At 35.4% G+C, this 11,441-nt stretch overlaps 2 protein-coding genes across 4 annotated transcripts; one reads left to right on the forward strand and one right to left on the reverse strand.

Moving 5' to 3' along the window:
• The first annotated feature begins 1,417 nt into the window (after positions 1 to 1,417).
• On the forward strand, positions 1,418 to 6,139 carry LOC109215231. The gene is made up of 6 exons (XM_019379259.1): positions 1,418 to 1,617; positions 1,710 to 2,013; positions 2,117 to 3,312; positions 4,399 to 4,827; positions 5,388 to 5,629; positions 5,813 to 6,139. The coding sequence occupies exons 2-6, from the start codon at positions 1,895 to 1,897 to the stop codon at positions 6,065 to 6,067; spliced, it is 2,241 nt and encodes a 746-aa protein (XP_019234804.1). The 5' UTR covers positions 1,418 to 1,617; positions 1,710 to 1,894; the 3' UTR covers positions 6,068 to 6,139.
• Positions 6,140 to 7,227: 1,088 nt separating this feature from the next.
• LOC109215232 (coiled-coil domain-containing protein 115) lies at positions 7,228 to 11,226 on the reverse strand. 3 transcript variants are annotated; one of them, XM_019379261.1, is made up of 7 exons: positions 11,037 to 11,220; positions 10,512 to 10,629; positions 10,195 to 10,356; positions 9,733 to 9,785; positions 8,307 to 8,394; positions 7,878 to 7,978; positions 7,228 to 7,711 (listed from the first exon to the last, which is right to left on the reverse strand). In XM_019379261.1, the coding sequence occupies exons 1-6, from the start codon at positions 11,163 to 11,165 to the stop codon at positions 7,884 to 7,886; spliced, it is 645 nt and encodes a 214-aa protein (XP_019234806.1). In that variant the 5' UTR covers positions 11,166 to 11,220; the 3' UTR covers positions 7,228 to 7,711; positions 7,878 to 7,883. The 3 variants fall into 3 exon arrangements, with proteins under 3 accessions (XP_019234806.1, XP_019234805.1, XP_019234807.1); XM_019379260.1 differs by having other exon boundaries at positions 9,733 to 9,788; XM_019379262.1 differs by lacking the exons at positions 7,228 to 7,711; positions 7,878 to 7,978; positions 8,307 to 8,394 and adding an exon at positions 9,892 to 10,050 and having other exon boundaries at positions 9,733 to 9,788; positions 11,037 to 11,226.
• Between the last annotated feature and the right edge of the window lie 215 nt (positions 11,227 to 11,441).

Below are 11,441 nucleotides of genomic sequence, written 5' to 3' on the forward strand. Positions count from 1 at the left end.
GTTCTATGTTTACTCCTCGACCTTTCAGTCAAAGTTGCAAAAAACCGACATCTTGTGAATTCACAAATACATAATCTTGCCAAAAAAAAAAGGTCAATGAGAAATATAACTACCAGTCCAAAGGTTTGTCACTTTTGGCTTTTCAAATTTTAAAACAAAATCAAAATTTTGAAAAAAAATAAGAAGTTTTTTATTTTATCTTTGATAGGAATATTCTTACAATGTAGTTAAGTGATGATAACTTGCTTGAAAATAAAATCCACAAACATTAAATTAAAGTGCAGGAGTAAAGAGATATGGAGATGCAGTACTCCCTCCGGTTCACAATAAGTGTCCAATTTATTTTTAGCACGCCCATTAAGAAAATACTAAATTCTATACAAAAATACCTACTATGACTAAACTACCCCTAATTAAACATTTAATGTGAGGAGTAAGAAAACTTTTTAGGGATATGTACGTAGGGGTTATTTTGTGAAAACATATTGAATTCTTTCTTGATTACATAAGTGGACACTTATTTTAAACCAAAATGAAAAAGTAAATTTGACACTTATTGTGAACCGGAGGGAGTAGCAATATTATTTATGAGTTGGTCAATTTAGCGATGATGAATTAATAGCTTGGTAAGTATTAGGTAAGAAGAATTTATTGATAGGAGATTGATTATTCATTTATTTTGTGTAATTAGAGATTAGATTACGCGTAGGCCAAAGCTGCCTAAGAACTTTCACTGTCATTAATTACTTTGTTTTTATCTTTCTTCTTTTGTGGGCATGTAATTATGAATAGTACCGTTTTACCATTTGAATCAACGCGGTGTGAACAAAGTAGAGAAACTTCCTTCTCAGCACAATTGCAGACGCAGACACGCCATATCTCAATGAGTCAATTCCAAATCCTGGCACATAAGTCCATTCAGAATCCGATTATTGCATATTAATTTAAAATTACGGTAGGAAGCCATAAACCTTAAATCTTGAATCCGCCTCTGCAAATACTAATACGCAATAACATTTGCAAAGGCCAAACTTGTACACAAATGAGCTAATTATCCCACGGGATAAGGAGTATGCATGCCACTTCTAAGAGAATTCACATTAATTTACTCGTTACAAGCTCTAAAATGTTAGTACTAAAAGTAATTGATTTAGCATGTAGAGATTTTCCAACATTATTATATTCGAATGTGGACTTAAAGCAACAAGAGGAAAAAATACGTGGCGTGAAATAGAATTTGCAAATATTGTGGCGTGAAATGGAATTTGCAACTTAAGTCCCTACTGCAACTGAAAAAGAAAAAAAGAAAAAAGAGAAGACCTAAATTCTCAATTTTAACCCCAAATTACTCCTATATATCTATTTGGTATCTATCCTCCCACCCCCTCCCCCCCCACCCCCCCCCCCCCACTAAAAATCTCGTCTCCAAAGAATAAGCAGCAAGAACAGGACTTCTCAACTGATAATTCCGATTCTGTAGTCGACCTTTTATAACAAACCCAAATTCCTCTTTCTCTCTCATTGAAAATTTGGAATTAGAATTAGGCCAAGATGGTGACTGGTTGCTATCATTCTCTCAAGTGTTTTACTCATGAATATGTGAAATTCTCCAGTTAGGTCAGGTTTCAATTTCTTCTCCACCCAGAATTAATGTTTTTCTTGCTAATCTTTTCAACTTTTGACTTGAGTTGTTCGTTTATTTTTTACAGGTGCTGAGTCCGTTTCTCTCTTAACAAAATTCAAACGTGCTATGATTTTTCCTTCAAACTGCTCTAAATTTCTCTGTTTCCTCTGTTTCGTTCCTTCAAACTGAATTTTTCATAGTTGTTTAAAATAAATCCATGGCCAATTTCCAAACACCTTTCCTCTCACCACCCTTTTCATTTCTCTGAATATGGATTTTTATTCTCGAGTTTTCTATCAAAACCTGTTTTTGTTACTTGCTACCGTTTTGGTCTCTGTTTCCATCTATTTGCTTCCTCTGTTCAGCTTCATCCCCACATTGTTCCTCAGGTATCAAGTTTCATTCTTTTCATTAACTTTATTTTGTTTGTGATGAAACCATCCTCCATATTTTTTTTTAAAAGTTTCCTTTTTTTTTTGTTGGGAATTACAGATTAAGAAGGGGTCACGCTCCTTTAAACGACAATTCAGATTTTTTTGACGTTCTGCCTGAAGAAGAAGACCAAAAAGAATCCGACAATGTTAAGTCTGAGAAAGAATTAGAACCCAAGTTCGAAGATTTTGAGGAAGTTGTTGAGTATGCGGATTCAGACAAGAATGACAAGTTGCAGAAAACTGAGTTTTGTTTTAACTTTAAATTCCCAACCTATGAGGAATTTAGTAAGAGCAAGAATGAAACTGCTGAACTTGTCACCTCTGAGTTTGTATCTGTGAAGAATTATAGCAGCTTAATTCAAGAACCAGAAGTTGTGAACCTGAATGTTAAAGAAACTGTTTCTATTCCAATACATGTTCCTAGTAAAAAAGAAGTCATTCAGGAGGAAGATGAAATTAAAGAAATTGAGGGAATGAAATTCATGATAGGAGAATCAGATACTGTATGCAAACAATTTTTAGGTGATTCAGATTTTACTGATGACTTTCTGTTTCAATCAGAAAAAGATTCGTTGAGTACAGATTCAGATTCTGTATCTGTTGGTTTTGAGCATATGCGTTCTCTTATGAGCAGGTTAGTAAATTCCTACAGTGATGGATTTTTATCAGATGATGACTTTGGAGGTGAATGTGAGCTTGATTCTTTGAATGATATTAATGCTTATTATTCAGAAGCAAAAAATCTTGAATTGTCTGAAGAAAGTCTTGAAACTGAGAATTTTGAGGACAGTGATCATGATATAATGGAAGAGTTGAGCAAATTAGAACAAGAGGATTCAGAATTTTTATCACAGAATGATTTTAATGAAGATTTGGACACGGCTAAAGTTGTAGAATTTGTTACAGAAGATGACAAGTTAATAATAAATGGTTCAATAGAGTCTGAAAATCTCAAGTCAAACAATGCAGCGGTTGTTGATTCAACTGGGGATGCAAACAAATTAGAGTCATTGTGGGAACATCAAGAATTGATTGAACAATTAAAGATGGAAATTAGAAAAGTCAGAGCCACGGGTTTGCCTACTATTTTGGAAGAATCTGAGTCTCCAACAATGGACGAATTACAACCATGGAAGATTGATGAAATGCTTCACCGTGAAGATTGCATGAGCGAACTTCACAAATTCTACAAGAGTTACAGAGAAAGAATTCGCAAATTTGACATTTTGACGTATCAGAAGATGTATGCAATAGGTACGTCACAACTCTAAACTACGTAATTACCTTTTTATACATTGTCAATATTTGGCGCATAAAAGTTAAAACTCTAAGCGTCATTATGTTAGTCTTTTCTTAGCGGGTGCACAAGGATTAGTGTCCACCGTTATCATGATATTTCATTGATGTGAACCAATTAGTAATACGAGTGAAAATAATAAAGTGGCTCACCTTTAATTATTTCTAAAGTTTAATATTGGACCCACAAGATCTAGTTTGTTGGGGCTCCTGAAATTCATAATAGTAACATGAAATGCAACACATTGGATTCATGATGTAAGGAACAGAGGTCTGCCCCAGTGAAAAGGCTTACTTCTACCTTTCTCCTATTTTATGTTATGTCCATGTGAAAAACAAAAGGTTAGATAATGATACACTCATACACATTTGACATTTTTAAATGTTTATACCGTTTGAGTAGGTCAAAAATGTTGTTTAAACACAACAAGATGTCCTTATTATATACTACTGCACTTGCTAGAAGTATGTACATGTTTCTTTCTTGTGAAGCTGTGTAAACAGAATACACAAGTAAAAGAACCATTTGAGTATGACCATATCTGGAAAGTTGTATGTTTTATACTTTCATAGTTCATACCCATACGTTTGTTGGCCAACAACAAACAATTTGCTTATAATCTTGACCTTGAAATTTATTGAATTTGTTAGTATTGACTGGTTAAGTACCATGGCGGAATCGTAAGGGGTGTCAAAATATAAATAAAGGGAGTCAACATATAGTGTATGTATATATAAAAAAATAAAAATTACCTAGCTAAATAGTGTAATTTTCAGGCAAAACATGTTGCATAAGGTGGCTCCGCTTACTTAGCGGATCATAGTTTTCTTCCCTAAAAATGTCCATCTAGTTGCTTCGCAAAATTCCTTATTGCTTCTTGGAAAATCGTTTGTGTGCCACCTATAGCTTGAAATTGTTAATTCAAAATCACGAGCTTTTGAATTTGGTTTCTCACAAAGTATATTGTAGCTAATTTGCTTTAAACACTAGTAGTTTAAAAGGATCTTTTCAAAATATGGCTCTAATCCAACATGTTTTTACAGGTTATTTGCAGAAAGATCCTCAAAAAGATCCACTGCAATTACTCTTCAACCAGAAATCTTCAGGTCCAACACTAAAATCCCTTGTCTCACAAAATATTAGGCTATTCAAACATAAAAGTCATGACGACATTGACCCAATGGTAAAGTTTATCAAAGAATTGCAGAGTGATTTGGAAGTGGTATACGTTGGACAGATGTGCCTTTCCTGGGAATTTCTGCACTGGCAATATATGAAGGCTTTAACTTTGTGGGATTCTGACCCACGTGGGATACGAAAATACAATGAAGTTGCTGGAGAGTTTCAACAGTTTCAAGTGCTCATGCAAAGATTTATAGAAAATGAACCTTTTCAGGGACATAGAGTTCAATATTATATCAAGAGCAGATATGATCTTCGTAATCTTCTTCTTCAAGTTCCTGTTATAAGAGGTTAGCATCTGATTAGACAGCTCTCTTTTTCCTCATGTTACTTGATTGTTCGTAGATAAAATTAGATGTGGCAAATGAGAAGATTCTTCACATTTGGGGTGGTCAAAAGGGGTCAAATCAAAAAATGAGTCATGATCCAATTTACCAAAAGTTTACTTAGGCTCAAGATGAGTCAAAATAAGAGTAACGAGTCATAGCCCGGCTCATCCAACATGACCCGACCTCTCCTCCTTTTTATTTTTATTTTGGAAAAGAAAAAAAAACTTAATTTTTTTTAAAACTTTAGCTTTTACATAATTCTAGATCTCCAAACTTGAGTTTGGATTATACTGGTTGAGTTACACTATTTTGATCCATTTTGACTCAATAGTTTGATGGTGGTAGTTTTGGGTTCAACTTGGATAAAGTTAACAAATATGTCACAACTCAACCCCGTTAAACTTGGACTAGTTGAGCGAGTTACTAAAAAATGGATTAATTGCCACCTCTAGATATGGACACCTCTTCTCCTATAAAAGGTAGTGAAATATAGTGTATTAAATTTACAAAGTGATATGCAGATGACAGAGTGAAAGATAGAAACAAGGCAAGAACAAGAGAGAAAGATGACTATTCAATTAAAAATGACATGCTAGTGGAGATACTGGAAGAATCAATACGAATATTTTGGCGCTTTGTTAGAGCTGATAAAGATTGCTATAGTGTGATGGCAAAAGCGAAAGGTCAAAAGGGAATTCATCCAGAGGTTCAAGAAGAGGATGACTTAGAGCTTTTACTGGAGATCAGAAAAAATCTTGAAAAGGTTAGTTTCTAAGTTTGTCACAGAGATTTGCTTTCTATAGTGATTATATCATATGAAAGCTTAAGATGGTAGAGATAAGAATATTTTTATTTACTTATTTATGTTAAGTCTCAAAATATCTGTTTTTATAATTGGAATCTACAATGACATGGACTTAATCTCTATTTTTATGGAAAAATGCAGAAAGAGAAGAAGCTGCAGGATGTTTTGAGAAGTGGAAATTGCATATTAAGGAAGTTCAGGAAGCAAAGAGAAGAGGATTCAGATCATGTACTTTACTTTTTCTGTCAAGTAGACATGAAATTAGTGGCTAGGGTCCTGAACATGTCAAGGCTAACGAAAGATCAACTAGTGTGGTGTCACAACAAATTAAGCAGGATTAGTTTTGCACATAGGAAAATACATGTAGAACCCTCTTTTTTGCTCTTCCCTTGTTAATAATAGTCAATTTTTAGTATCAATTATGCCAACAAATTTCTTTGTTTATTAAATCTTTCGGCCGTGAAAGGAGGTAGCTTCATCCTTGTCTATTTATCTTTTACAGTACGAAGTTTCCCCAACTCCAAAGAGTGACTTGCGAACTAAAGGTAACTTCTGATGACCATGAAGTGACATGTTGGGAAAGTCGGTCTCTAGCACGAAGAAACGTGCACTGGACTAACTGCATCACTTTCTGTAATATAAAGGTGAAAAGAAAAGAGAGAAGGACCTCGCACACTCATACATTCCTTCTATTTTAAGGACTGAATCCGATTTCTGACAGTAAATCCACCAATTTTACTGTGTGTGTAAACTACTAGTACTACAGTGGGGTTCTCGCATAATTAAGTAACACACCTTACTGCACGGTAAAGAAATCATCCGAGGATAAGCTACGGGTAATTCATATTCGGAAATTTAGATTAAATGCAATCGAGCATGCACTGACTTCTGTTTACATAAAACTATCCGTTAATTGAGTAAAACAATACAACAACATCAACAGTCCACTGAAAAAACAATACAACAACATCAACAGTCCACTGAAATCACACAAGTGGGGTCTCTGGTGATTGAGTAAAACAGTGAAAGATGGAATATAAGGAGTGAATCCACTGTTAGATTTATCTATGGGGCTATAAAACAAAGAACACTACTCAAAACTAATGTCGTCGATACTTAAGGCTCAATTCATTAACCATAGATATTATTTCCACACATGGTTGAAGTACTGTGGGAAACAATTAGAAGAATAGTACCTAATCCTGATAACCTTTTGTTCGAGCTTGAGTTGAAGGCTATCCAAATATTTAAGAGACTACGAAGTTGTGAGGGGCACATACCGTACCACTTCAACTTTTTTTCTCCCCTGTTTTCATGCGTCGTTTTCTAGTTACTTTTTGAAGAAAGCACCAGGACGATGGTTTTAGTATGACCTCCCTGCTGAAAGTTTGTTCATTCCTTTCTGCACGTCCAACTTTGTAATAAAGTTAGAGTAGAGGAAAGCTTCCAAAACAGACAGTAGCGAATGGATTGTCATAAGATCGAATGGTAATACTTGGCATCTTAGCACTGTAGTAAGTAAGCATCTTAGTACTGTAGTAAGTAAGCTGCTCAGATGACATCTCAAAACGGAATTCTTAAACATTCCATCACAATAAAATCCTTTCTAGATATCAATATTTAACATAACAAGACTTGATTCATTTAGTTAGCCATTGAATACGCACCCCCCAAAAGGACCATAGCTCATAAGTTTTGAGTTAATTGCACAAATTAAATCCCTGCACTGTGGAAAAAGCCATATGAAATGTGCAAGAACTGTACACCAGAGAATCTTACAGCTAAGCAGAAATACAAACTTGCGGTAAGGACAGCAGGCATGAAGAGAGTTGTTCTAAAAATAGATCAGTTCAAATAATGCCATCATCTCTCTGTTTCACCAATGCCACCATCTCCAGACCTTGAGTCTGTTCCTCATCTTTCTTTTTCTCCTTTTTGTTTTTCCTATTTAGGTGGGACCCTATTTGCATTTATTCGATTTAATCCCCCCTGGCAAAGGATGCAGGCTACTGAGCAAGGCGAGGTCTCCAGACAGGGCTTCTGGTAAAGGCACATAAGAAAACATGTTATCTTACAAAAATACAACTAGATTAATGTGTGCTTGAACTTAATGAGCACTCATTACTGATTATTTTTCTGAACCCCAAAAAGAAAAGAAAAGAACACCCATGGATTAAGGAACCAGGGAAACCAAGAGAAGTATAACCTTTGGTCATTTGGTGGTGGTCTCCATCTTTTCTCGCACCTGGTCATAAGCATTAAGCAGGTCTGCCCGTTTATTTGCTACTTCTACTAGAGTTTCCAGAGCTGCAAAAGATAAGGGCACTCATGTTATCAAGATGAGGCAAAGAAGGATTGCATACATAGATAAGCCACAAAGCTAATGCCAGATTTCAGTGAGTCCTGTAGATGGCTAGAAACACCAGTTCTAGAGTTCATACAGTATATTTGGCTAGAGAAGAGAGAGACATACACCACCCTGTCTCTCACGCACACGTCATTTCTATTTAATATTCTAAACTCTCAAAAGGTTAACTCCGCCCGGGATTTTTTGGCACTCCAAGTCACTTTGATCTCCAGTATACCTAGGTAAAAAGGTACTTCTGATGGTTCTGGAGGTATGAAAGCAATTTACCTGTCTCAAATGACAATTGGGCAGCTCGAAGCTTGGGAGAGACCAGCATCCCAAACATGGATAATGACTTGAGCCGCTCTTTTCGGGCCTAGTAAAGAAATACAGTAACATTAAATTTGATGTATGCAATAATGCTCAAAGCCAAATAAATAAAAAGAGAGGTAACCAGGAAAATAGATTAGTAAGATTGATCTGAGTCCAAAAAACATCTGTAAATGGGAAAGTTAAAAGGTATTGCCAAAAAAGTATGAAATCCAATTAGGTATCTTTGATTATATATCTAAGCTGAACTCTGAAAATCCAACTTTTGCAGATTTATTAATCTTGATCTTAACCAAAAGGTTGAGAAAAGTAAAACTCAAACCTTGTAGATTTGCACTTCACTTATCCAATTTTGGGTACTAGCTCGGATATCAAAACCAAGGAGAGTTGATGGACAATTTCATTAGAGTTGGTGAATGATGGTTCGAAAAGCTGATAGACAACTTGACATGTAGAAGAGAAATAGTTTTTCAAACATGTCACTTCAAGGGCCAAATAATAAACACAATGTTTATTGACTTGGAATCTTCATTATGGGATATTCTGTCATTTTTGGAATATTGTGAACTAAGCTGAGACAAAGAATATACATTTTGCATGTCCACAAACTAAATTAGACTAGTGGTACTTGTAATTAGTAGAAGAGGCAATATGGAACGATTGTAGGAACATAATTAAGCTGAAATCCATGTATAGAAAGCAAAAGTAAACTAGCTATGGCTTTCATAGTGCTTGTTAGAATACGGAAGAAGAAGAAGAAGAAGAAGAAGAAGAAGAAGAAGAAGAAGAAGAAGATTTCTTCATTTCAGTTTTATGAATTCACACAGAGGAAAATTGCAGGAAACTTTGAATGAAGAGAGGGGATAATACAATTGGGAAGATATGTCAGCTAAAAACAAGTTTACAAAAGTATAAAAAAGGTTTGGTTATCGATATTCATTTCCAAATCACGTCACAGAAATAAAATTTGATAATCCTTATCAGAAGAAAAGAAAGGACTCAATCCAAATCACGTCACTGAATATTCTTTTTTTCAGATGGTACTCAATATTCTGAACAGAATTATCTAAATATCAAATAAACTTATCGGGCATGGAGCATTCAGATATGGTGTCAGTACCTGCAGAGTCTTCGCATTGAAAGGTGACTCTGGCAAGCTACATTTTCAGAACTATTCATGCATTCGATCAACTAACTCAATTAGAGGTTGAATATCCTAGCTTACCCGTTTCATAGATGGGAATTTCTGTTTCTTTTTTCCTGGAAGGGGGGGGGGGGGGGGGTTAGTACGTGGCATGGATTAGGAGAGTAATTGAAAAATGCATTATAAGTTCCAGAGGCAAGCATCGCCTAATAAAATCATACCACCTACTAAGCCACTTACTTGATCATCAACCGTACGTGGTGATTCAGTAGCTTCTGGCATTTCTTCCTGGACTTCTTTAAAAATGTAAAAAGAAAGAAAGTTAGAATCTTTGTTGTGATAGATGCTTAATTCAGGTAAAGGAAAAGAAGATGCGTCCTTTATTCAGTTATATATTACATTATCTTTTGCTGTAAGTGTCGAAGAAGCATTCCTTAAACTGGACTTCCATGGCACTAACAAATTGCTGAAGGAACAAGGTCGGAAATATTGTCATGCAGTCTGCACTACAAACACTGAGAGAGAAACATTTCCATGCTTGTACCTCAGTAAGAGTAGCTGAAAATTCAGGTCTAGTACGTATTAGAACCTAGTAGGTGCTTTACTTAATATTGTGTTAACTGCCTAGTATCTATTCTCCTTTAAACTACTTTTTAAGAAACATTATGAGTGCTAAAAGAGCCAGAAACATGCATTCTGTACCAGAATTTGAGGAACCGTCCTGCTTCAGAACCTTTGGGCTACTGGATTTCCTCTGTAACAGTTTATCCTCCTCAAATTTTGCTTCCTCAGAAGAGCTTTTTGGACTCTCAGACGATGCCCACTTACACAAACTGAAATGCAATTTCTCTAATTCAGGCCCAGCTACATATCAAAAACATTACAGTCGGATTACTACTTTCAATGCGGTTATGTAAACTAGCAGAAGAGAAGTCCCACTACAGAATGAACATGATACAGATAATTTTGTGTGCCGTCAAGTAAAATGCACAAATGCTGCAAAAAAGGTATGGATTTACCATCCAAATTGTTTAACTGCAACGTAGTGGCAGCAGAATGAGATTTGAGGTCAAACAAAGCACTATTGATACGTGAAGCACCCATCGAATGCCTAGCACTCGCCAACTCAAACCATCCCTGCCAGTAAGCAAATGCAAAGTAAATACTATAGCAACTTTATTGGATCGACAGCTGTTATTGCACAAATTTGAATATTCTTCCACTTGCAATCAGCTTAATCAAACTCAAATATTCATTATGAGTAACATATTATATGTACACACACAAAGAATAGCTGCAAATCGATTCACACCAAATTCTGGATCCACAATTAGGGATAGAGAGGATTATAGCTGAACATATACATATCTAATCGTCACAGGTATGGGTACACATTACCCTCCCCAGACCCCACTTTTGGGATTATACTGGTTTTGTTGTTATTGTTATACACATATCTAATTGAGTGATTTTTTCGTTTGGAGAAAAAAAAAATTCAAATCACAATAGAGGGGTAAACTATAAGGAAAGGAAGAAATTGTAACCTGGCGAAGTGACGAAGAGAGAGAATTCATAAGAACTAGATAGCTGTCAGTTGAATCCATAAACTCCAAAACATTCTTATCGTTTTCGTGGACGGAGCTCTGCATTTCTGCAACTTCCACCTTCGCCATATTGAAATCGCAAATCTGTTAAGCTAGGTGTCCTTAATTTAATTCTAGTTTCGTCTCAATGTTGACTTTTTGGCAAATATGGGATAGGTTTATTTTGGTTCCTCAAATATAACCATGAGCATATTTAGTCCCTTAAGTATGCTAAAGTGGAGCACATTTAGTTTCACTGACGCAATGTGTCCAAAAATTAACGGTGTTACCCAACTCTGATTCATGAAGCAAATTTTATGCTCTGAAGCAAAACGTTTCCTCTCCTTTTATTGGATAACGCAAATT

This window comes from Nicotiana attenuata, unplaced genomic scaffold (assembly GCF_001879085.1).
Source record: "Nicotiana attenuata strain UT unplaced genomic scaffold, NIATTr2, whole genome shotgun sequence".
Lineage (NCBI taxonomy): Eukaryota > Viridiplantae > Streptophyta > Magnoliopsida > Solanales > Solanaceae > Nicotiana > Nicotiana attenuata.

Bases quoted from the DNA above. Each gene is read 5' to 3' on its own strand.
- LOC109215231 (XM_019379259.1), top strand. From the start codon at position 1,895: ATGGATTTTTATTCTCGAGTTTTCTATCAAAACCTGTTTTTGTTACTT. The intron at 3,313-4,398 runs GTACGTCACAAC...ATGTTTTTACAG, and splicing joins TCAGAAGATGTATGCAATAG to GTTATTTGCAGAAAGATCCT. The intron at 5,630-5,812 runs GTTAGTTTCTAA...GGAAAAATGCAG, and splicing joins TCAGAAAAAATCTTGAAAAG to AAAGAGAAGAAGCTGCAGGA.
- LOC109215232 (XM_019379260.1), bottom strand. From the start codon at position 11,165: ATGGCGAAGGTGGAAGTTGCAGAAATGCAGAGCTCCGTCCACGAAAAC. The intron at 10,630-11,036 runs GTTACAATTTCT...GCTTACTGGCAG, and splicing joins TCTCTTCGTCACTTCGCCAG to GGATGGTTTGAGTTGGCGAG. The intron at 9,789-10,194 runs GTACAGAATGCA...ACATTTTTAAAG, and splicing joins GGACGGTTCCTCAAATTCTG to AAGTCCAGGAAGAAATGCCA.